This window comes from Peromyscus eremicus, chromosome 5, assembly GCF_949786415.1.
Source record: "Peromyscus eremicus chromosome 5, PerEre_H2_v1, whole genome shotgun sequence".
In the NCBI taxonomy this organism is placed as follows: domain Eukaryota; kingdom Metazoa; phylum Chordata; class Mammalia; order Rodentia; family Cricetidae; genus Peromyscus; species Peromyscus eremicus.
Genome location: NC_081420.1, coordinates 778103 through 804502, shown reverse-complemented (window position 1 = coordinate 804502; position 26400 = coordinate 778103). Strand labels below are relative to the sequence as shown.

Below are 26400 nucleotides of genomic sequence, written 5' to 3'. Positions count from 1 at the left end.
GAAATAGAAAATCTGAGTAATCGAACAGGAACTACAGATGCAAGCATAACCAACAGAATACAAGGGATGGAAGAGAGAATCTCAGGTGTTGAGGATACAACTGAGGAAATAGATTCATCGGTCAAAGAAAAACATTAAAGCCAATAAAGTCATAACAAAAAACATCCAGGAAATCTGGGACACCATGAAAAGACCAAACCTAAGAATAAGAAGGAGAAGATTCCCAGTTCAAAGGCACAGAAAATATATTCAACAAAATCATAGAAGAAATCTTTGCAACCTAAAGAAGGATATGCCTATGAAGGTACAAGAAGCTTACAGAACCAAATAGACTGAACAAAAATAATAAATAAATAAACAAATAAATAAATAAGTCCTCTGTCGCATAATAATCAAAATACTAAACATAGAATAAAGAAAGAATATTAAAAGCTGCAAAGGAAAAAGGCCAAGTAACATATAAAGGCAGACCTATCAGAATTACACCCGACTTCTCAATGGAGACTCTAAAAGCCAAAAGGTATTGGACAGGCGTCTTGCAGACTCTAAGAGACCACAGATGCCAGCCCAGACTATGATACCCAGTAAAACTTTCAATCACTATGGATGGAGAAAACAAGATACTTCATGACAAAGTCAAATTTAAACAATATCTATCACAAATCCAGCCCTACAGAAGGTACTAGAAGGAAAATTCCAAATCAAGGAAGTTAGCTACACCCATGAAAACATAGACAATAGATAATCTCATGCCAGCAAAAACAAAAAAAGGGAAACACACACACACACACACACAACCACCACCAACAACAACAACAACAACAAACTAACAGGAATTAACAATCACTGGTCATTAAAATTTCTCAATCTCAATTAACTCAATTCACCAATGGAAAAAGACGGGCTAACAGAATGGATATAAAAACAGGATCCATCCTTCTGCTGCATACAAGAAACACATCTCAACATCAAACATAGACATTACCTCAGAGTAAAAGGTTGGAAAAACATTTTCCATCAAATGGACCTAAGAAGTAAGCCTAGTATAGCTATCCTAATATCCAACAAAATAAACTTCAAACCAAAATATCAAAAGAGATGGAAAGAGACACTTCATATTCATCCAGTAACTGATGGAAACAGATGCAGAGACCCACAGCCAAACATTAGGCTGAGCTGGGGGAAGCCTGCTAAAGAGAGAGAGGAATGACTGTACAAGCCAGAGGGGTCAAGGACATCACAAGAAAACCCACAGAAACAACTAACCTGGCCTCATAGGAGCTCGCAGAGTCTGAACCAACAACCAGGGAGCCTGCATGGGACTGACCTAGGCCCTCTACATATATGTAACCGTTGTGTGGCTTGGTCTACTTGTGGAACTCCTAACAGTGGGAGCAGGAGCTGTCCTTATGATTTGGCTGGCTTTTGGGAACCCATTTCTCATACTGGATTGCCTTGCCCAGCCTTAATACAAAGGGCGGTGGTGAGTCTTACTACAACTTGATATGTCATGCTTTATTGATACCCATGGGAGGCTTGCCCCCTTCTGAACAGAAACAGAAGAGGAGTGGATTAGGAGGGGTGGGGCAGAGGGGAAGTGCAGGAGGAAAAGGTTGGAGAGGGAGCTTCAGGCTCAGTGAGAGAGCCAGTCTCAAATGAGATGATGAAAAACAATTGAGGAAGACACCAGACATCAACCTTTGTCATCCACATACTCATACGTGCATGCCTACACACTGCACACACAAGAACATGTACACACACATACACATGAAGATGCACAAATGACCAGCCAGCACATGAAGACAAATGTTCTCCATGAATCAGGGCAATAAAAGTCCAAGCCAAAAACCCATCAGGATGGTTACTACCAAAAAACAAAGCCAAATGTGTGTTGTGAAAGATGAAGAGACAGAAGCTATGAAAAATATACAGTATATCAGGTCCTCAAAAAACTTAAAACTAGAGCTGGGTATGGTAACACACATCTTTAATCCCAGGACTCAGGAGGTAGAGGCAGGCAGATCTCTGAGCTTGAGGCCATCCTGGGCTACACTATGAGTTCCAGGACAGCCAAGGCTACAAAGAGAAACCCTGTCTTGAAAACAAATTTTAATTAGAATTCTATTACAGTGTACAAATCCAAAAATAATTGAAAACATGGTCTTCTACTGTTTGAGACAGGGTATTGCTGTGCAGCCCAGGCTAGCCTCAACCTCCTGAGCACTATGATTATAGATGTGCACCTGTGTGGGCCCTGGCCTTCCCATATTGAGTAAACTGTTGCCTGCTTGCCGACCTTGACCAGATGTCCTCCCTATGCTGATTCCCTGCCTGTTTCCTTCTTCCTGAACGCTCACCGGGAGGTTCTTTGTGTATCCTGCATTTGGTGTAAACAGCTTAGATGCAAGAATGTAGAACATTGGATAGCGGAACTTCTGCCCTCTGGGGTTCCTCCATTGTGCTGTAAGCCTGTATTTAAGGTTTCCTCCCTCCTTCAATAAACGGCATTTGGCATTCTGCTGTGGTGAATGATTTGCTGTTTCTTGTCTCTATGTTTTAATCCACAGCCCCTCGCTCGGACATGGTGAATGGGTGGCGGTAGCACGGGCGTTACCACAACACACCTGAGATCAGAGTTTTGAAGATATATTTATACTTCTGTATTTATAGTGGCATCATTCATGAAAGTGTGAAGATAGAAACACCCTAAGGGGACCAATGGGTGAGTGAATAGGCAAAACTGGGTACCGTGACAGTTAACATTGTCAACTTGACAAGATCTAGAACCATCTGGGAGACAAGCCTCTGAGCATGCCTGTGAGGGGTCATTTAAATTAGGTTAATTAAGATAGGAAGACTCTCTCTGAATGTGGGTGGCACCATTCCATGGGCTGGAGTGCCAGACTTTGTAAAAAAGAGAAAGCCAGCTGAGCACCTCCATCCTTGACTGTGGGTACGTGACCAGCTCAACTCTTGTGATTATGACTTCCTTGTCACAGGGGACTATACCTACACCTGTAAGCCAAAACAAACCCTTTCTCCATTAAGTTGCTTTTGTCAGGGTGTTTTATCACTCCAATGGAGCCAAACTACACAGTGAGATCCTGTCATTCGGCTGACAAAAAGGCAGTAGGAGGAGGCATTTGACCCAAGTTCAATCTTTAGAACCCACAGAAAAGTGAAAAGATTTTAAAGCTAATTCCACAAAGTTGTCTTCTGACTGCCACAGCCATGGCACATATATACACACACATACATGCAATAACTATATTAAGTAGTTGGAAGCAAATTCCTTCAGTTGCTACTACCTCTGGCTCTGCTTCTGTAAGCTTAGTTGTTGCTGGTGAGGCTGGGGAGTTAATTCAGTGAAGTCCGTGTCACACAAACTGTAACTTTCAAATTCCCTTGAACAAACCCGAGGGGCTGAGCAGACCCGACAGATGAGCCGCTTGCATTAGTTACCTTCTCTACTGCTGTGACTAAGAAAAACAAACAAAAACAAAAACCAAATAACAGCAACAACAGAAACATGACCAAGGCAACTTGCGGTGACATATCGTGTACCCTAATAAAATTTGCCTGAAGATCAGAGGACAGAACAAGCCACTAGAGTAAACATAGAGTCCAGGCAGTGGTGGCACACACCTTTAATCCTAGCACTCGGGAGGCAGAGATCCATCTGGATCTCTGTGAGTTCAAAGCCACTCTGGACTACATGAGATTGACTCAGTCTAGGAGAGAAACAGAGCCAGGCAGCGGTGGCACACACCTTTAATCCCAGTCCTTGGGAGTCACATGCCTTTAATTCCAGCACTTGAAATCTCATGCCTTCGCTACCAGTATTTGGGAAGAACACACACCTTTAATCCCAGTACTAAGAAGGAAGTCACATGGCTGAAAAAAGTATATAAGGGGTAAAGAGCCAGGAACTAAAGGCTTTTCGGCCAAAGCCCTTTCTGCAGAAGCCCTTTGTGGCTGAAGCCTTTTTCAGCTAGAGCCCTTTTTGGTTGAAGGCTTTTTGCTGGAGAGCTTTTGGCTGAGGACTCAGAGACATTCAGTCAGAGGATTCATGGAGTTGGTGAGGTGAGAAGTAGCTGTGGTGTTCCTTTGTCCCTCTGATCTTTCAGCATTTACCTCAATACCTGGCTCTGGGTTTTTTTTTTTTTTAATCATAAGACCATTTAGGATTCAAGTAACAGCAGCTAATAGAAGAAAAATGTTTATTTGGGCCTAGGGTTCCAGAGAGGTCATCATGGCAGAGCATCATGGCAGCAGGCAGCAGACGCGGTGGCTCAGAGAGCAAACCTGAAATGGCTGGAGGCTTTGAAACCTCAAAGTCCACCCTAGTGACCGGCTTCCTCCAGCAAGGCCACCCCACTGGGGACCATACATTCAAATGTCCAAGAACATGGGGGTGTACTGAGGATTTGGGGGGGGTTTTGCCAAGTTTTTCCAACGTTTGTCCTAAAGAGGGTATTTTCTTGTTCCTTCAAGGTGGAGTAATGCATATGTGGGGAGAAATAAATGTGTGTGTACATGTGTGTGCAGAGGCCAGAGGCTGATGATGGGTGTCTTCCTCAGTCATTCTCCACCTTGTATTTTGAGACAGTGTCTCTCACTGAACCTGGCACTTACCATTTCAGCTAGACTGGCTGGCCAGAGAGTCTCAGGATATGCATATCTCCTCCCAGAGCTAAGGCAGACATGCACCATGCCTGGCTTTTTATATGGGTGTAAGAGATCAAACTTAGGGCCTCACGTCTGTAGTGAGCACTCTGCCCCAGGAGTATTCTTCGACACTGAAAAACTGACTCTGTTTTCTGCCATACTACAATACCACCCTGTGAGGCATATAGAAATGGCTTCCTATTTCACTTTGATGAGTTGGAACACAACACACCAAGACAGTTTAAATCAAAATGGACTGACTTTTATGAAAATAAAGAGATGTTTCAACAACAAGAAGTTCTCCCTGGCACTTGCTTTGGCTGGGACCTTTGAAATTAAGGCCAAGGTGCTGATAAGCAGTCACCCTTGAAACATGCCCTCAGCACAAGGCTGACTTTGAGCAAATTCACTTAGTTGGGGAAGGTTTTGTGCTGTCAGTCTTGGGTCCCTTGTGGCTCATGTGCAGTGATGTGTGAGGTAGCTTTCTTTGTATTTCACCGACATTCCTGTTCCTGCTCTGACCAAGCAGGTGACTGTCCCAGGTGTGAGATCTGTCCTCTCCAGCTTAGGCCTGTAACTCCATCTTCCAGTCTAGCTCTTCATATCCAGAGGGATGCTTTCTTCATCCATGGGTTGTTTAGGTTTTAACTGGCTGTTCAGTGTTAAAAAGGAGTATCTTAAACCACCTGCCATGCTGAAAAGAAAGGGGGGGGAAAATGAACATCCCACAGGCACTGTTAATGTTTTATAATTGCAGTCAGCTTAATTTGGATACAACTATTAAGATCTCTGGGGGTTTTTTCCTCACAGGGTTGTGGATTGAGAATTTCTTCTCTACAAATGTTTGGGACAGGAAAAGAAAATGAGTGCTCAGTTTTTCTTGAATAAAGTATATGCAATGATTCTACAAATGATACCCAGGCCTAGAACCCAAAAATGTGTTCAAAAGCATCACAGTCCCACAGCATCCTCGGGACACAGCACTTCAAAAAGCTGCAAGGTAATGAGAGCCTCACGGCAGGAGGAAGATGTGTGAAGTGAATTTAGACCTCAGCCCTGAGATTCTTTATGACACATGTCTCCAGAGAGCATGTGAAAATGATGTCTACAAACACAAAGGGCCTGGAACAGGGGATGTGGCTTGGTGGTAGAGCACCTACTTGCCTGGCATGCACATGGCCCTGGTTCCATCCCCAGCATGACAAACAGAACATTTCTCTTTGCCTTTTCATTTATTATATATCTAGTAATCGTGTTACATCCCTTACTTTACTGTGAGTTCACTTACCAAATATTTAACCCTATAAAGTTTAAGAGAGAGAAAATGTAGTCGCCACCAACCAACATCCCAATGTAGGCAACCGATACATTCTGCAAAGAGAGGGGGCGCATCACTGAAAGGAACTTGAGGGAAAATGCAGACATGTGAAACCTGAATCTAGACATAGGGTTACTTTGCATAGAGGCTTGCATGGAATACCTAATGACATGTGGCTTCATAAATAAACAACATCAACTAAAATAGAGGAACAGAAAACTGTGCTGTTTACTCCTTCTGCATTCCAGGCAAAAGGTGGGAGAGCTGCCTTGTAATTTGCTTGCCAGCTCCCATCTTTATACTATCACTGCACAGGACATTTTGTCCCTATCACTCCAGCCTGAACAGAGCAGCCAGCTAAGTTCTAAGTAGAACTCTATACAAGCTCCTTGAGGAAGCCACTGGGTGGAGTAGGTAAGATTTGCTCACTCACTCTAGGAGCCTATGTGAATAGAAAAGTGTAGACTGGAATTCAGACCACTCTCTATTCAAATGTGTGTGTTTTCAAATGCACACAAGCAAACACAAACACCTTTGTGCCAACCTACCAATCCAAGTTCATTGCTTTATCACAGAGCATAAATGTCACTGAAAACTTCCTTCAGAAGAGTTTGTCCTCTTGGAGGACAGGTTCTCCCAGCAAACCAAATTCCAGACAACAAAGTGATCACAGACAGTTGGATTATTTTTCTTTCTGGCTGATACTTGTTTTCCCAAATTATGCCCTCACCTGCTTCCAATTTTAAAGTAATAATCTCTTTCCTTTTTGAGTTAGCAACCCCACTCATACACTAGATAAGCAAAGGGATCACACAGACCCTCTGAGGGAGTCACAAGCCTCCACACACACGCATCTCTGTCCACAGCAAAAGCAGCTTTTGGCACACAATTGCCATCTGGCTCCCACCTAGATGTTTAGTGCAAGGTTCCATCACTTACCTTGATAGCTCCAACCACTGCTGTGGTCAGAGCCGAGTTGTAATAGCTGCAAAGAACTGTGGAGTACATCAGCAGAAACCTGAGGGTGGGAGACAAAGAGAGCATGAGCACCACCCTATTCTGGGTGTCATGAAAGTTCTAGAACCTGGATCTAGACATTTATCATTTGGCTTTTTACAAGACATAGGCTCAGCTGTGCATAAGCCAAACCTGATTAGGTGTCCGGCCTTTCTCATCAGTGTGTCCACAGAGTAAGGGAAAGAAAAGGATTTCTTATCAACATGTATTAACTCCACAAGTTTGATTATGACATCTTCATACAGTATACAGTATATTTTGATCACATCCAACTCCCACTACCCCCTTCTCAGTTATTCCCCTTTCTATTTTTAAGAGACTTTTGTTTTTGTTGGGGGAAGTATTTTGTCTTTGTTTTTGGTGACCCACTGCATTTTTTTGTTTTTTTGTTTGAGACAAAGTGGGTCTCTCTATGTAGCCCTGGCTGGCCTGGAACTCACTGTGTAGACAAGACTGGCCTTGAATTCAGAGAGATCCACCTGCCTCTCTTTTCCAAGTGCTTGGATTAAGGGCATACAACACCATGCCTGTCAAAATGTCCTTGTTTTGATAGAAATGTTATTAGTTGTGTCAGGCCACTCTGGAAAACACCTTGGCCTGCCTGCAGACTCAGGAGATGGGGGCCCAAGATCCCATTACCCATGTACCAGACTATGGGCAGCCAGGACACTTACTTACCACTGCACTGAGCTAGAGGAGGGGATCACTGGCTAAAAAACTGGAGTTGCTGGGAATGAAGCCCAGTCCTTCCTAACAGAGGGTTTGAAGATAGAGAGGCTATACTTCTCAATATGTCCACTAGATGTCCTCAGAGAAGGTAAATATAGGAAATTTGTTTTTTATTTTTTGTTTTTCAAGACAGGTTTCTGTGTGTAGCACTAGCTGTCCTGGAACTCAATCTGTAGACCAGGCTGGCCTTGAACTCACAGAGATCCACCTGCCTCTGCCTCCCAGGTGCTGGAATTGAAGGTGTGTGCTACCATCACCGAGTTTTGGTTTTTTGTTTGTTTTAGAAATCATTTTTAAATGGGGCTCAACTTGTCATATGTTCAGTAGGCAAGGATGGGGACCTGTGTTTAGATCCTGAGCTCACATGTGGGTTTTTTGTTTGTTTGTTTGTTTTAGAAAAATCCAGGTGGGATAGTGCACACATTCAATCCCAGGACTAGGAGATAGAAAGAGGAGAGAAGGTCTTTGGGCTTGCTGGTCACCCAGTACAGCCAAATCAAGGAGCTCTACGTTCAGTACGAGACCCTTTATCAAAAACCAAGGTGGAGAGCGACAGAGGAGATACCTGATGTCAACCACTGGCCTTCAGACACATGTACACACATGGGCATGTCTACACAACTGGACACACACACACACACACACACACACACACTATAAATTATTTTTAAGGAAATAAATTATTTTTAAAGAAACATTTCTACATGCAGATAATTACCTATAAAGGGCACTGGATAAGACTAAGACCTTGATAAAAAGAGCCTTTATTAATTCCTTACATGGTGTTTTACTTAGGGTTACTATTGCTGTGATGAAACACCATGACAAAGATACTTGAGGAGGAAGGGTTTATTCAGCTTACACTTCCACAACACTGTTCATCATTGAAGGAAGTCAGGACAGGAATTCAAACAGGGCAGGAACTCAGAGGCAGGAGCTGATGCAGACACCATGGAGGAGTGCTGCTTACTGGCTTGCCCAGCCTGCTTTCTTCTAAACCCAGGACCAGCAGGCCAGGAACGACACCACCCACAGTGAATCACTAAGAAAATGCCCCACAGCCAGATCTTATGGAGGCATTTTCTCAATTGAGGTTCCCTCCATTCAGGTAACTGTAGCTCGTGTCATCAAGTTGGATAAAACTATCCAGCACACATAGGAAATCACATCACTTGGTTTCTGTTTGTATTTATTTATTTACTTATTTACTTATTTTTGAGTTCCATACAACACAAGCCAGCATATACAGAGTGTAGTGCATATGTTTAGACAATAAAAACCAATTTACACACCTCCTACAGACTGTAATGGTACCATGGTGCTCAATCTTGTCAATATGACTAGACAGGATCAGCAAAGTACTACCTTGCATTTCTGTGAGGGAATTTCCAGAAAAGTTTAACTTTAACTGGAGGGAAAACCCACCCCAAATGTGGGCAGCACAATCCCAGGGCTTCAGTCCCAAACTGAATATAAAGGAGCACTTGAGCTGACATCAGTATTCATCTCTCTCTGCTTTACCACAGATGCACTGTGACAGCGTTTCACTCTCCTGCCACCATCCTGCTCTGCCAAGATGGACTGTACTCTCCAACAGTGAGTCACAGCAGGAGAAAAGGTTGCTTTCATCTTTGACTCCAGGCTCATACCCACAGTCACAGGCAGGTCATAGAAGCAAGAATCCTCTCCTCCTCTCCTCCTTGGAAGAGGTTTATACTTCTGTCTTTCTGCTTCTTCTGTCTTGGAGTTGGCCATAAAGAAACTCTCTGACTTATCTCATCTGGCAAATGATCATAAGAACCCCATTTCTAAAGGGTGGTGTCCCACATCTAGAAGAAAGGAAACTACAGAGAGAGAATGGGAAACATCTAAACAGAGGCTTCCCTTTCTTTCCCAGGCTTGCCCCACACTGTCCATCAAAGTGAGAACACACCCTGTCTGTCCAATTGCATCTCCACACCACAGTCCACATTTCAATCCTGTCTATGCCATGACAACTGAGCACTTGGAGATTTTTAAAAAAGGGAAACAAAGATGAACCTTGCATTCACCAGGAGAGCAGTGTACCCCACCTCCAAGGTTGACCCTCCCAAGACTCTCTGCATTTTTCCCCTCTAGCTGCTCATCTCTATCCTTTAAACTATCTACTCTTTACAACAAGATTCAGGGTATCTGGTGTTTTCTTTATGAGTTTTGCAAGCTGCTCTAGCAAACGGCTTGGACTCGAGGAAGGTGTTATGAGAACCCCAGTTTTAGTTAATGCTCTGGAAGTTCTGGACTTGTGGGCTGGGGAGATAACTCAGTTGGTATAGTACATAAGGACCTGAGTTCTATCTCTAAAGCTCATGGGGGTGGGGGAGCTGGGCATGCTTATAACCCCAGCACTGTGATAGGTGGATCCCTAGGGCTTGATGGCCAACCAATCCAGCCGAGTCAGCGACTTCCAGGCCAGTAAGAGACCCTGTCTCTAAAAACAAGGTAGAGAACTTTGGAGAATTTACACCCCAGAATTGTTTTGACCTCTATGTTTTGGTACCGGCGGGGTGCAGGGGGGAGTGGAAGGAAGGAGAGAGACAAGGAGGGGGAGAGAGAGACAGAAGAGAGAGTGGGAGTAGAGAGGGAGAGAGGGAGGGAGAGAGAGAGACAGAGAGAGAGAGAGAGAGAGAGAGAGAGAGAGAGAGAGAGAGAGAGAGAGAGAGATGTTCTGGACTCCAAGTGGTCTTAAAGTGGGCCAGGATCTGGCACTACCTCCAGGTAGATGTGTCAGAACTGAATTGAACTGGAAGACGCCAGCTGAGTGTCCTTGGCAAAACAACTTACATGCTTGTGGGGAGAAATCCCTAGGGCTTCCTCCTGCAGAAGTGACTGACCTGTGTAGTGAGACTACAGTGGGAAAAGCTGGGTTTGAATTTGGTTTTTCTACTCGAAGCCTAAGTGCATTATTCTCTGCAGTTCAAAGAATTTCAAATAATCCCAGCTTCTTCAGCTCTGGGAAGACTCTGAAATGTGCTAAAGATGTACAAGGGCACAGGCTGACCATGGTGTGCCTTTCTGAAGCTTTGATGTTCTGTTAATATCTGCCTTATCGACACTTGTTCAACTATGTTCATTGTGGGAACCCAAATTACTCAGGGTCAGAGAATCTGAGCTTGCTTTACCCCGCAGGGCTGCATAATGGGATGATTTGGCCACAGGTGTGGTTATCAGATGTTTGGAAGGGTCTACACTTGGCTGTATGTTGTGCTTTGATCTTGAAAGGGAAGGTCTTTTGCCTTGCACCTTGGCATTGTATAAAAAGTCCTTTGGAATAAACCTCGAGGTGACTGGGTATTGACCCAGGGCCCTCCCGAAGCTATCCCGTGTCTCTGTCTTTCTTATCGTCTCTCTTTCTATCTTTCTATCTATCATTTCCTCATTCCTCTCTCCTCCCCACAAGAACCTTCGACAGGTCAGAGCTGGACTCCAGCAGACTCCCACAGTTCATAGCAGCATTATTCATAATAGTCAGAACCTAGAAACAACCTAGATACCCCTCAACCGAAGAATGAATCAAGAAAATGTGGTACGCTGGGCGGTGGCAGTGCACGCCTTTAATCCCAGCACTTGGGAGGCAGAGCCAGGGAGATCTGTGTGAGTTTGAGGACTGCCCGTTCTACAGAGAAAGATCCAGGACAAGCACCAAAACTACACAGAGAAACCCTGTCTTCGGGAAAAAAAAAGAAAGAGAGAGGAGAGAGAGAGAGAGAGAGAGAGAGAGAGAGAGAGAGAGAGAGAGAAAGAAAGAAAGAAAGAAAAAAGAAAATGTGGTACATATACACAATGGAGTATTACTCCGCTGTAAAAAAAAAAAAAAATGACATCATGAAATTTTCAGGCAAATAGATGGAACTAGAAAATATTATCCTGAGTGAGGTAACCCAGACTCAGAAAGACAAACATGGCATGTACTCACTCATAAGTGGATACTAGATGTAAAGCAAAGGATAACCAGACAACAACCCACAACTCTAGAGAAGGTAGAAGGAGGACCCTAAGAGGGATGCATGGATCACCTGGGGAAGGGAAAATAGATGAGATCTCCATGAGTAAACTGGGGATGGGGGTGGCAATAGAGGGGAGGGGATGGGGGATGAGAACTTGAGGGAACGGGATGGTCAAGCTGGGGGAGGGGTGGAGTGGGAGAGCAATGAAAGAGATATCTTGATAGAGGGAGACATTATGGGGTTAGAGAAGAAATTCCCAGGAATCCACAAAGACAACCCCAGCTTAGACTACTAGCAATAGTGGAGAGGGTGCCTGAACTGGCCTACCCTGGTAATCAGATTGGTGAGTACCCTAGCTGTCATCATAGAGCCTTCATCCAGTAACTGATGGAAGATGATGCAGAGATCCACAGCCAAGCACCAGGAGTGAGCTGACCTCCAGAAGTCCAGTCGAAGAGAGAGAAGAGGAATTATATGAGCAAGGGGGTCAAGATCATGTTGGAGAAATCTACAGAGACAAGTGAACCAAGCTCGTAGGAACTCACAAACTTTAGATCGACAGCTGTGGAAACTGCATGGGACCAGACTAGGTCCTCTGCTGAAAGACCCTAACCCTTCAGGCTTACACCCCCCAAGCCCCAGGAGAATAAGGAATTAAAAAGAAAACTAGTTCCAAGGGCAACCTGACTCAGCCATTACTCAACCACCCCTGTAACAATGTAACAATGTAAAAAGATTTCTGTTAAGAGATGTGCTCAACTGTGACTGGGATAGTTGCAAGTGTTCCAGGAAGGACCAATGTGACCTTTGTGTAAACTCCATTCCCGCCCTGATACCCCCCTTGAGGTTTCAGGAAGAATGTACATGCGGACGTGACTGTACCCACTCTGTGATCAGACCATGATCTTGTGAAACGAAATCGTATGGAAATTGTAATCTTATGGCTTTTGTGGGTTTTTCCTTTAAAAGTGCCCATGTAACTGTAGTGCGATGCGACTCTTGCTCTCTGGAGCTGAGTTTGCCTGACTGTACAGCCGCTTCTTCAATAAACACCTCTTGCTGTTGCATCAACTGGACTGGAGTCTGAGTTCTTGGGGCGCCCACTTGAGACCCTAGATTTTGGGGTCTAACACTGCATACGGGAGACAGTTGTGTAGCTGGGTCTGTCTGAGGGACCCCTGGCAGTGGGATCAGGATCTATCCCTGGTTCATGAGCTGGCTTTCTGGAGCCCATTACCTATGGTGGGACGCCTTGCTCAGCCTCGATGCAGGGCGAGGGGCTTGGTCCTGCCTCAGCTGAATGTGCCAGGCTTTGCTGACTCCCTATGGGAGCCTTTACTCTTTTGGAGGAGGAGATGGGGGGTAGGTCAGTGCGGGTGACAGGGAAGAAGGCTGGGAGGAGCAGGGGAGGGGTGAGAGGGGGATCTATGGTTGGTAATGTAAAATGAATAAAAAATCCTGTGTGCAAGCTCTCCTCAGAGCCCATCCTGCCGGGACACCTCTTTAGAAGTAAAGGTCGAAAATCCAAAAACCACCAGAAGTGTGTGTGTGTGTGTGTGTGTGTGTGTGTGTGTGTGTGAGAGAGAGAGAGAGAGAGAGAGAGAGAGAGAGAGAGAGAGAGAGAGAGAGAGAGAGAGAGGGCCAAAACAACTCTGGGCACTATGAGTAGGGAAGTCTGACGTCTTTGTGTTTCTATTAAAGAGCATATTGCTTCCTTGAGGAGATCCTGAGATGGGTTAGAAATAGATTAGGATAATCCACTTGTGTGGTGATATTTAATTTGTGCTGAAATGTGATATTTTATTTGTATGTTAATAAATGAAGTTTGCCTGGAGATCAGAGGTCATAGTCAGCCAAAAATAGAAGTCAGGTGGTGGTGGCACATGCCCTTAATCGGATCACAAGGCAGGCAGAGTCTCTGTGTGTTCAAGGACTCAGCCAAGTGTGGTGACACACGCCTTTAATCCCAATACCAACCATAGAGACCTGGAGGTCTGTACAGACAGGCAGTGATGAGGAAGTGATGTTGTGGTGATATTGTGTTCCCCAAAATATTGTGCACCCTAATAAACTTATCTGGTGTCAGAGAACAAAACAGCCACTAGATATAGAGGCCAGAAAATGGTGGCACTCACACCTTTAACCCTAGCCTTCTGGAGGCAGAGATCCACCCAGATCTCTGTGAGTTCAAAGCCACACTGGAAACGGCCAGGCATGGTGACTCACGCCTTTAATCCCAGAAAGTAATGGCAGAAAGCAGAAAGGTATATAAGGCGTGAAAACCAGGAACTAGAGCTGGTTAAGCTTTTAGGCTTTTGAGCAACAGTTCAGCTGAGATTCATTCTGGATGAAGACTGAGAGGCTTCAAGTCTGAGGAAACAGGATCAGCTGAGGAACTGGCAAGGTGAGGTGGCTATGGCCTGTTCTGCTTCTCTGATCTTCCAGTGTTCACCTCAATCAATACCTGGCCCCAGGTTTGTTTTTATTAATAAGACCTTTTAAGATTCGTGCTACATGATGTGGCTAGACTTAGAGCCAATGAGAAGGCAGAACAGGAAGACAATAAAGGCAGAGGTTAGACAGGAAGAAGTTCTCTTAGGAAGCTATGGCAAGGTGGAAAGCTAAGGTTAGTTGGCGGCTATTGCTTTGATCTCTACGGCTTGCACCTCTGTATTTGGCTCTGTGTTTCTTATTTAATAAGAATGTTTAGAAATTCATCTACACACTTGGACAACAGGAAGCTGGTACCAGCTGCTAAAGGAATGAACTGGAACCTGTAATCTCTTAGCAGAGTGGCCTTTTTCAAGTTGAGGCTGCCAGTCTGCATTTTACCTTGCATGCACTGAATATTTGAGCTCCCGTGGTCTATCTCACCTTCCTGAAGCACTCAGGCCCCATAGCCTATTTGCAAACCCTTAATCATACACTGAAGTTTCCAGAGGATTAGTGTAACCTTACCATAACTCAAAGGGAAATAAACACCTACCCTTTCAACATTCTATTGGCTTTGTAACAAGCTTATTCAAAATGTAGTAAAGTCCAGTGAGACAGCTCAGCACATAAAAGCCCTTGCCTCCAAGCCTGACCACCTATGCTCAATCCTTGGGATGGATATGGTGAAAGAAAGGAACAAACTCCACATTCACACTATGGCAGCATGCAGGTGCTATACACACACACACACACACACACACACACACACACACACACACACAAACTTTGAGAATCTCCTGCCTCAACCTCTCGGGTGATGGATCTATAGGCATGTTCCACAATGCACAGCTTAGCATTTCCTACTGACCCCTTTCTATGTGTTTAATATGTTCCAAGTCTGCTTTATAATTAAATCTTTCAGTATGCATATCCTAGCCTCATGAAAAGATGAAGTTAAGCAGCTTATCCACAAACCCAGAGCTAATTAGTGGCAAATCCAGGATTAAACCTCCACTCATGTGCTGTGTGTGGCACATGGGTAGACACACACACACACACACACACACACACACACACACACAGTAATAATAAATGAAGAACTCCAACAGGATAACTATTAAATCCAACAAAGCTAAAGAAAGAGTTAATGGAAGCTAGAGAGATAGATCACTAGTTAAGAGCACTTGCTACTCTTGCAGAAGACCTGGGTTTAGGTCTCACCATCCACATTGTGACTCCAGTTCCAGGGGACCCAGCACTCTCTCCGACCTCCATAAATATCTGAAATGTTTAGACCAACAAAAATATAAAGTCTGTATTTCCAGCACAGACACATTTTTTAAAAACATCTTCTACCCATGTATGTGTAGTGGGGATGGGAGCACTGTCCAGAGGAAATCAAGAGAAACATAGGAAACAGGATTCTGACAGAGCAGACAGACAGACAGAGGGCATATTTAGATCTGACTTGTCAAGAAATACTATCAACCAACTCTTCTGCTCATGTACAGTGTCTTACCCCAAAAGACAGGAAAGAAGAAACTGAATGATAAATAAGACGTTCTTCCAGTGGCTGAATTCAGTGGCCTGGAATGAAAAAGATCCACGGTGAAGTTAGTGACAGTTTGGTTTAAAACCAGTTGGCACAGCCTTACAACTTTGGTGCTGTTGATGTATTAATAATAATTATCCACTTCTATCAAAGAGACATACAGTAAATATCAATAACTATTTAAACAACGGCTTATTATACTACTCTACAAACCTTGATGTATGTTTTTTTTTCTTTTTTTGTTTTTTCGAGACAGGGTTTCTCTGTGTAGTTTTGGTGCCTGTCCTGGCTCTCGCTCTGTAGACTTCGAACTCACAGAGATCCGCCTGGCTCTGTCTCCCGAGTGCTGGGATTAAAGGCGTGCGCCACCACCGCCTGGCTCGGTGTATGTTTTAAAGTTTCCATTATAAAAAGATTTTGTTACTTAAAAAGTGGTTCTCTGATTCCCTATGTGTACCATGGCATGAGTACACCCACTCCCCCACAATAATAACAATTGTAGCACGAATCTTAGAAGGTCTTATTAATAAAAAAAAAACAAAAAACAAAAAAAAAAAACCAAAACACTTGGGGCCAGGTATTGGGGTGAACGCTGAATGATCAGAGAAACAGAACAAGCCACGGCCACCTCACCTTGCCAGTTCCTCTGCTGATCCTATTTCCTCAGACTGGAAGCCTCTCAGTCCTCATCCAGAATGAATCTCAGCTGAACTGTTGCTCAAAAGCCTAAAAGCTTAACCAACCTATTTCCTGGTTTTCACGCCTTATATACCTTTCTGCTTTCTGCCATCACTTCCTGGGATTAAAGGCTCACTTCCTGAGATTAAAGGCGTGAGTCACCATGCCTGGCTGTTTCCAGTGTGGCTTTAAACTCACAGAGAGATGGATCTCTGTCTCCCAAGTGATAGGATTAAAGGCGTGTGCTACCACTGCCTGGCCTCTATGTTTAATCTAGTGGCTTGTTCTGTTCTCTGATCTTCAGGCAAATTTTATCAGGGTACACATGTCTCTGACTTGATTTCCCAGAGGCAGAATCAAAGCATAGTTAATAATCTACTAACTGTATAAGTCCAAAGTCCAGAACTCACTTCCCAGAATAGTGAGTCACCGAAAACTTTGGCCTTTCCATCTCTCCCAGTCTACTCACTCATTCTTCTTCCTTGAAAGGGGAGTGAATATTTTACTCCATGTTATCCATCAGCTTCCAAAGTATTTAACTCAAACTTTATACTGATGTACATGAATTCCTCTTTATCATATTTGGTACAAATTCTAAAACTGATTCAGCCATGGCCCCAAGTGAGCAGCTGAAAGATCTTGGTACAATTCAGTGAACATACAACAGCTATGCAGTAAAAACATGTCATCTCTTCCTGTTAGGGCCACTCTCATTTTCATTACCAATTACAGTATAGATTGTGTATCTGGTCATCTCTTGTCATACAGTACTTAAGGTGTACTCATATTTTATTTTAAGCTTTCTATTACAGTTGTCTGTGCATGTGTATAAGTGTAGGGCTGACACACAGCACACACATGGCAGTCAGAGGACAACTGGCCGGAATCAGCTCTCTCCATTTGTAATGTGGGTCCTGTGGATGGAACTCGGGGTATCAGGCTTGGCAGCAAGTGCCTTTACCTGCTCAGCCATCTCACCAGCCCAAAAGAGTTGTATTTTAAACATTATAGCTTTAGTATTTTATCAGTTTAGAGAAAATCTCTCAATCCCCCCTCCCTTTGTAGCAGTGAAGCTCAAACCCACAGCTTGTGCATGCTAGCCAATTTTCTACCATTGAGCTACATCCCCAACCCTAGATATTGTTCTTATGACTTTAAGTATATTTTTCTAATTATAATTTTCTTCTTAATAATTCTATAAAGCTCTTTGGTCCAACTGCAGTTTCAGTGTCTGACAATCACTCAATTCAAAGAGCTCTGTCCAAATCTCCAGAGTTTCAAATTGAAGAGTCCAGACAGGGCAAACAATGGGCATTCCAGCACCACATCAGGAGGCGACATTCTCCTATACTATAAGGACTTAATAAGATACCTCTCCACCAACAATAGGGCTACCTCCCGATTAACCTATAGAGTGAAAATACAATGAAGTCAAAGATGCATTGAGCACACTCACCCTAGCAGACATCATAGCTCAGCCTCTCCTACCTTAACCATGTTCTTTACATAGGCCATACTTACCTGCTGAAAGTCTCCAGTAGAAACACTAATAATGACAGTTGGGATGATCATAAAACAGGCATTGTAGAAAAGCACTCCGTATTTCCCCAGCTCCTGTGAGAATAAGAAAACTGCATTCAACTTTAGAGATACAATGCACTGTGTCTCCTGGGCCAATTTGTCTATTTATGTATATCAGGCTGGCTCTGTGCTGTAAGACTTTTGGCCAATGTCTTGTAAAATAGAACATTTTACTGTGTTGTAACTTCAGAACAAATACTCGTTCTACACCAACTACGTATGTAATGGATGGAATCAGAAGTCCTCTGATGTTCTATCCATCTCTAACGCGCCACTCTTAAGCACATTATTCAAAATAGGAAATCTGAAACGAGATAATGAAAATTTAAAATGTTAACCAACTCTTCGCAAACATCTGCTCCATCCATTAAAGAATAGCAGCCTTCTGTGTTTGCTTTCACTAAAGTGGCTACCCACTTCTCTGCCAAAAAAGCGTGACATATTGTATTTTCAGGAAGGCAATGAACCTGTTGTTGTAAAACTGTCACTATTCAAAGAAACAAATGGGCATACAGATTTTAAAAATAGCTCATAAAAAAGCACCCATCAGTCAAGGAGAACTCCCTCACAAAGCACAAAGAGCTCAGAACAAAGACCCATATGCCTGGGCCACCCCAGACAGCTTCTGGTCACAGCTGGGGTGGGTGAGGGCTGGGGGCAGCACACCAGGCAGCCCCAACAGCTTGTAATCAGAAGAGGTGGCTACCACTGGAGGACATGACAAATGACCATCCAGCCATCTCACTTCACGATGAGGAAACAAGTCTGGAGAATTGAAGATTTAAAGGTGGAATGGCCTATGAGTTACCAAAGAATGTGCCTGGAAACCTACATCCCAGACTAATGCTCTCAGAGCTAATATCATGACACCACCACTCCTTCTGAACTTGTCATGGTCATTAATGATGCTGCTTTAAAAAATGAATTTGCTCTTCCAAAAAAAATATATATATATATATATATATATATATATATATATATATATATATATATATTCTGATTGTACATCTAAACTAGTGATATCTTTTCCTCCCTAAGTAACTTCCAACCAAACTTTGACAATACCAAGAATAACAGGGTCTTATACACACAAGATAAGTAAGAAGAAATTAGTAGTTTCTACATCACAGGATATGCATCAAGTTACATGCCAACTGAACACGTTCATTTTCATTTTTCATGTCATTTCAGGAGCCAGATGGCACAGGCAAAAAGCTGCAGGAGGAAAGTTGGGTACCTTTGGGTCCATTTTCTGTTTGGTATAAACTCCATTTGCTGCTGTGAAGATATCATTCAAGAATACAAAAATGTAGCCTTCCAAGTTGAATGCAAGGTCAGAGCTGGCAGGGAGAACAGGAAGGGGAGGCCATTAATAAAGACGCTCTCACTGTGGCCTCAGAGCCTGCTTGCTTGTCCTTTGTCTAGCCAAATCTGTGTGCAGTGCTAGTACCATCTTTTCTGGGGAAATTATCCTCCCACTAGTAGTGAGTTGTTAATGCCTCTGATTTCTCCCAGACGGGAGAGAACAAGACAGATGATCAGGTGACCTCACTTAGCTCAAGACCCAGGGACCTGAACTGTCTTAACTGCAAAATTCTTTATTTGTTAAATGACAGGTTGGCACAGTAAGTAGTGAGCTGTGACTGTCCTGAGGGCATGCTTTGCCCACCCACCAGTATCCCTGCTTATTATAAGCATGGCCATCCCCAGGGTACAGCTCATGTTAGACAGCTGGGAAATGACACTTCCATCTGGTGCCCAGACAGTCCCTTGTCTGTCAAAAGGTGAAGCAAAGACCTATGTGCCTATGCAAACCTTCCAATGCTCCTTTCTTCCAGGACTTTGAAGCACCTCAGCAATTTCCATCCTAAATAAATAGCACCAACATAAAAATGTGAGGGGATATGACAGGGATGAGGCAGATAACCATAACTGATATGTGATGTGATTCACCTACCTGCACTTCCTGCTTACCACAGACCCAGGTTATAATTCATAATCTAAACTGTCAGAAGTCAAACCTTTCATATATCCGCTTAGGATGAGTACTTGGGGCTTGTGAATATAGTTAACTAGCTAGCTGGTTACTTGGTTATTACTGAAACAAGGTTTCACTACATTTGCCCAGGAGGATCTGCAACTCACACAATACTCCTTTGTAGATATCTACCCTTGTAGTAGATAATACCACAGGCAAATAACGTTGCTTCTCACTGGTTGTGGACTGCTAATTTAATGAACAAGTAAAAAGGAATATAAATTGTATCACTATTTTTTCATGAACAGTAATTCACAGAAAAAATGAAACTCAAAGTAGTTGGACATTGAGATTTACGTAACATTTTAGCAAAGAAAAGTGTCCAGAACCAAACTAGGACCTAGCAGGAAACACACGAGGAAGCACCAGCAGGGAAAGGTTATTTTAGAGTTGAATTATGCAGACTCATCTCAGTGTCAACTGTCTGTGTCCAGCAGCAGAAGTGGCCGCTCTTGTTGGTCACTTCCACAAAGAGAGGCTATGCCCTGCTGTCAGGCACAAAGACAGCAAAGCCTCCTTGCATCTCTCGGTTCTCAATGACCTTTAACTTCAGAACAACCCTGATGCCAAAGCAGCATGTTTTGGTTAATCAATCTATGTCATTTTGGAGGCTTTCTGTTCATAAATGCTGCCTGCAGGAAATGCTGGAGGGAGCTGAGTCTAGGAGCTGAGTCTATACTGGTTCTGTGGGCTACTGGGTTTGCAAATGATGTCCACTGAACAGAACTATTAAATTCAACTTGTCTATAGTTTTCTTTTGGGGGCTGAACAGGTAGTTCTATTGGTATTTGTCACACACACACACACACACACAAGGATCTGAATCCAATCCTCAGAATCCACATTAAAAACACTTCCGAGCCAGGTGGTGGTGGCACATGCCTTTAATCCCAGCACTCGGGAGGCAGAGGCAGGCAGATCTCTGTGAGTTGGAGATCAGCCTGGTCTACAGAGCTAGTTCCAGGACAGCTAGGGCTACACAGAGAAACCCTGTCTTGAAAAAAACTTTAAAAAATTAAAAATAAATATATAGCCTTTCATTGTAATCTTAGAGCTGATAAGGGGAGACAGATGGATCCCTAGGACTCTCTGGCCAGCCAGCCTAACTAAATCAGTAAATTCCAAGTCAGTGAGAAACTCTGTCTCAAGAAATGAAATGGACAACTCTTGAGGAATGATGTTGACCTCTGGCCTGCACATACACAAGTGCACATACACATACTTCCATATACACGTGAATACAGCACATACATATGAAATATTTTAGCAAAACAACTGAACTCTAATTTTGAATGAGCAGGAAAACTGAGGCTTCTAGAGGCATGGGAAAAAGGCACTTCCTGGGAAAGCTTTAGATTCCAGAGTCCTGCCTCCTCTAGGATCCAAGAATGCCCAATAGTGGTATGGGAACTCCTTGAAGCATGGCCTGCTCCATTCTTACCCATCATTCACTGGACCAGCAGTGAGAACGAAGTGTATAAAGAATACAAATGCCATACAAAATAGAGCATATTCAGGGTCAGCCAGTGTGGCTGTCATTTGGGGCATCCCTAGATATTCTCTTTCCAGCCATGTGGCTTCCCTGGGTGAATGAGATATAAGAAGGGGGATACATGTCCCTTCTGGGCAAAAGTTTTATGAGCCAGTGCAGAAATCCCCATAACACCTTTTCTTTCCTGGATCACTGAGGAAAACTGAGGTAGGACCTCTTGGCTGGGTCCCTGGGTTCAATAAATAGAATTCACTCATAAGCACTAACTGCTGTGGGTTTACAGTCAAGGAAGTGTATACATGATGTAGAGAAACAGTGAAACGTTGGGCTTGTTTATTATAGCAGGTGAACCTGGCTCATCCCAACTAAATCTGATCAACTATTTGCACAGGGGTTGGTAGACAGGAAGTTATCTCTTGAAGGGATTGACCAAAGGCACCAAAAATAGGACACATAGAACAGCAGTTGGGCCTGCTCAGGGCCCTGGAACAGGACGAGGTGGTTGGCTGATGGTTATGATATGAAGATACTTCAGACAGGCCAGCTCGGCTTCCCAAAGCAGGATGTAAACAACAATGGGTGGTAGTAGGCCAAGCTAGCTTGGTCAAGTCAAAGTTATTTCAGGAACTTTCTTACCAAGAAACATGTGCAGAGTGCTGGTACCCTTTCCCCTAGAGAACTTTTCACCTTTGGGGGTAATTAAACCCCATACACACTCTTGCATCTTTTTTCGTATTAAAATTTTTACAAGTGTATTTCACTTGCATGTATGTATGTGCACCATGTATGTACCTGGTACCCAAGGAGGTCAGAAGAGAGCATCGGATCCCTTGGAACTAGAGTCATGGATAGTTGTGAGCCACCATATAGGTGCCAGGAACTGAACCTGGGTCCTCTTGACCACTGGGCTATCCCTACTCTTGAATCTTATACATCTATTTGTAACAGACTGAATTCTGGGTAAACTGGGCTTCCAAAAAAGCATGCCCCTTCTTGAAAGGGCTTACCCTGGGGTAGACACAAGGGAAGGAAGTACAGGAAGAGAAGGGGAAGCTCTAGACCTGCTAGGAGTATCTCCTGATTCCTCACTTGCTCTAATTAAACTGTTAAGTGCTTGACCTGCCACTGTATGCTATTGAATTCTCTTTCTGGAGCACAATGATGGACAGAGCTGATGTGGGGGCAGAGGAAACTTCAGTAGGAGGGCTTCAGTTGGTGTCACAGGTGTCCTGTGGCTCAGCACCCTGAATGTCACTCATCAGGAAGGGATCCATCTGGTGAGTGCTGGAGGAAGTGGAAAGTCAGAATTGCTACTCCAAGCTGGTTCTTGGGTAAAAGCAAGATGATTTTAGAAACAATTATCAATGTGTTCAAAATTAGTTGGACTCATTTGGGTTCTGCACTCCTCACTAAAGACTTACAAACTCACGTGTGCACAAGTGTGTACTGATGTGCATGCACATATGTATGCTGGTGTGCATGGAGGCCAGAGGTTGATGTCACTCACATGTCTCCCTTGGTCACTATCCACCTTATTTTTTGAAACAGGGTCTCTTCACTGAACCTTAGACTCACCATTTTGGATACACTAGCTGGCCAAGTGAGTCTTAGAGACCTATTTGTCTCTACAAGTCAGTACTGGGGGTACAAGTATGTGCTACCATTCCTGGCTTCTCTCCTTTTTTTAAACATGATGTGGAGTTACATACATAGAAGGACAGACAGTCCTCCTGCTCTGCTTCTACATATTAATGATAAAGGTAGGAAATCTGAACTAGTTAGCATTAGCCTATTCTGGAACATATCAGCATTTGTAATGACCACACTCTATCAGTTATTACAGAACAATAAAACAACAATAACTGGGTTTATAAATCTGTTGGCTTGTTTTAGGTGTGTGTGTGTGTGTGTGTGTGTGTGTGTGTGTGTGTGTGTGTGTGTGTATTGGATGCTGTGAAGTGAACACGGGCCTTAGTGCATGCTAAGTACACATTCTACCACTGAGCTACACCTCAAGCCCAGATGCCTAAGAACACTTCAAATAAAACTTTTAAATTGAGGGCATTCAATCACAAGAGTAAACAGGTCGCCGGGCGGTAGTGGCACACGCCTTTAATCCCAGCACTTGGGAGGCAAGAGGCAGGCGGATCTCTGTGAGTTCGAGGCCAGCCTGGTCTACAGAGCGAGATCCAGGAAAAGTGCAAAGCTACACAGAGAAACCCTGTCTCAAAAAAAAAAAAAAAAAAAAAAAAGAGTAAACAGGTCACTGCTTTTTGTCAACAGTAGTCATGTTAATACCCAGTGATGCTTACTTATAACAGGACACTGTCATTTACAGAATTTATACTCAAGACCTACACAATTGAATTACAAAGGAAAAAAATCACCAAAAAAATCTCATAATAGTTTAAGTTGTGTTGGGCCACTTTGGTAACTACCCTTACCCCCATGGGCCACAGTTAGACATGCCTGCATGTGTTCTTAGAAGCATTTCCAGCCAATCGGAAACCTACTTTTTGATGCCCACAGGAACACATGGGGTTGCCACTAACTCAACAGATTTGTCTCCTAGCTGCTCAATCCAGCTGCAGCCAGATGAAAACAGAACATCTCTAGGACAGGACTGCCAACCCTGAGACACAGAGAAGCCACTGAGCAGCAGCGTAGTGCCAAGTCTCACCCAGCTGCTATGAAAGCCCCAAGCACGATGGCCAAAACACTGAGGATGATGTTCAAGGAATATTGTTTCCTGTAGTCAAGAAAAAAGAAAGGGAAGGGGTGGGGAGAAAAAAATTAAAATATGGATTTTATGTTTTTTTTTAAAAAAAAACCTGAAAACAAACATTAGTGGCTTCATGACTAAAACTTAACTTCTAAGATCTTCATATAGAGAAGGCTCTGGAAGTGTAAGTCAGGCCAAATTTACTTATTTCTTAAGCTGTTTCTTTAACCTAATTATAAAGTGATTTTTCTGTTCTCCCTGGAAAAATGCTGAGATGAAATACAGAAGAGGGTCTGCTGCATAGTCTAGTTTACAGGGCCTTCTATGGCACATTCAAAGATTAAGTCCAATATGAAGGCTTAAAACACTGTAACTAAATTTCACTGCCATATAATCTTCGCTGCAAGATAAAAATTTGAATTTTCAGGGGTCACCCTGTGTATTCTGAGAAAAATCTATGTCAACATTTGTAAAATTTTAATTTATTCTGACATCATGTCATGGAGCATCAGAATTCTGTCCCCTTGCTCTTCTGTCTGCCTTCCCTGTCTGTGGGCAGTTCTCTGTCACTATTCATTCCATCCAGTTCAGCACACAGATTCATATCTGTTTAAGGGTGGTTGTGCCGGGCGGTGGTGGCGCACGCCTTTAATCCCAGCACTCGGGAGGCAGAGCCAGGCGGATCTCTGTGAGTTCGAGGCCAGCCTGGACTACCAAGTGAGTCCCAGGAAAGGCGCAAAGCTACACAGAGAAACCCTGTCTCAAAAAAACCAAAAAAAAAAAAAAAAAAAAAAAAAAAAAAAAAAGGGAAAGGGTGGTTGTTATTTCTTTTATAATTTTCTACTACAAGCATGCTATTTGTCTGCTGTAAAAATAAACATTTAAATAGTACTCACTAATATTTTAGGAGACCATGGAAACAGTTGACTCCTTTTAAATGAACAAATAATTGTTCCTTAAGTTGCTGCGAGTATTAATTCCAATCAATTATTCAGAAAGAGGACCTCAAGGTGAGAATTTGTTAGGTAAAAATAACACAGAGGGACTGGGGACATGGCTCAGTGGGAAACAAGCATCAAGTCTGACGATATGAGTTCAGAACTCCAGGACTCATGAAAATCTAGGCAGAATGGCACAAGCCTAGGAAGCAGAGACAGGCAGACCCTGGAGCTTGCTGGCTACCCTTCTAGCCAATAGGTGAACTCCATGTTCAGTAAGAGACCCTGTCTGAAACAATAGAGAAGAGCAACTGCGAGAAATACAGGACATCAACCCATGTCTTCTATGTGCACGTTCACAGCCTCACACACCCACATGGAATACACAGGAATACATTACCCACCCACCCACACAAACACAGTACGTCGGAAACATAATGAAGGAAAGAAGAAAAAACAAACTCACCCGAGTATGATGGCTTCCAGGAGTAAAGTGAGTGGAATTGTAAACTTCCTGAGCACAGTGAACATTGGCAAGCTGTCAAGAAAGATTCAACTCTAACATCAGACACACAGTGTCAGTTGCTACTTTTATTTTAAACATGGCAAACATTTTTAATTAAGGTCATTTTCCAAATTAAATATAATGAGTTAACATTCATTGTAATATTTACCATTAACAAATCATATTGAGTCATAAAATAGAGATTGGATAATTTCCTGCCACTTTAACAAACTGATTCAGCACAAAAATCTGTCAAATCTTAGCTGGCTTTCCTTTTCTCTGCAGAAACTGGCAAGTTAATTCCATTAATATAGAAATCCCAGAAAGCCAAAACCATGTTGAAGAATAACAAAGTCAAGGGGCTGGAGAGACGGCTCAGTGGTCAAGAGCACTGGCTGCTCTTCAGAGGACACAGGTTCAGATCCCAGCTCCCACATGGAGGCTCACAACCACCTGTAACTCCAGTTCCAGGGATCTGACGCCCTCTTCTGAACTCACACACACAAACCCATATACACAGAGAGAGAGAGACAGAGACAGAGACAGAGACAGAGACAGAGACAGAGACAGAGAGATTTTTTTAATGTTTTTTAAAAAATTTTCAAAGTGGGTACACTCACATTTCCCAACTTCAAAATTTACTACAAAGCTGCAGAAGCCAAGACCACCTGTTATTGACGTAATAATATATATGTAATTAACATACATGTAATTAGTGGAATTAATTGTTGAGTTAATAATAT

The 26400-nt window shown here is 43.2% G+C and overlaps 1 protein-coding gene and 1 long non-coding RNA gene across 5 annotated transcripts in view; one reads left to right on the top strand and one right to left on the bottom strand.

Annotated features, from left to right (window-relative positions):
- Positions 1-2511: 2511 nt before the first annotated feature.
- On the top strand, positions 2512-4559 carry LOC131910862 (uncharacterized). The gene is made up of 2 exons (XR_009379229.1): positions 2512-2725; positions 4238-4559. It is a non-coding gene; the product is annotated as an uncharacterized LOC131910862 (long non-coding RNA).
- Positions 4560-4917: 358 nt separating this feature from the next.
- Slc35d2 (solute carrier family 35 member D2) overlaps positions 4918-26400 on the bottom strand; it is a 46426-nt gene continuing 24943 nt past the window's right edge. For all 4 annotated transcript variants that reach the window (XM_059262745.1, XM_059262749.1, XM_059262748.1 and 1 more), the window contains 8 exons: positions 25619-25690; positions 24173-24241; positions 19200-19302; positions 17903-17995; positions 15671-15738; positions 6929-7007; positions 5960-6042; positions 4918-5365 (listed from right to left, as the gene is read on the bottom strand). In XM_059262745.1, the coding sequence (XP_059118728.1) occupies positions 5263-5365; positions 5960-6042; positions 6929-7007; positions 15671-15738; positions 17903-17995; positions 19200-19302; positions 24173-24241; positions 25619-25690 (670 nt within the window). In that variant the 3' untranslated portion in view covers positions 4918-5262. The remainder of the gene's footprint in view (positions 5366-5959; positions 6043-6928; positions 7008-15670; positions 15739-17902; positions 17996-19199; positions 19303-24172; positions 24242-25618; positions 25691-26400) is intronic.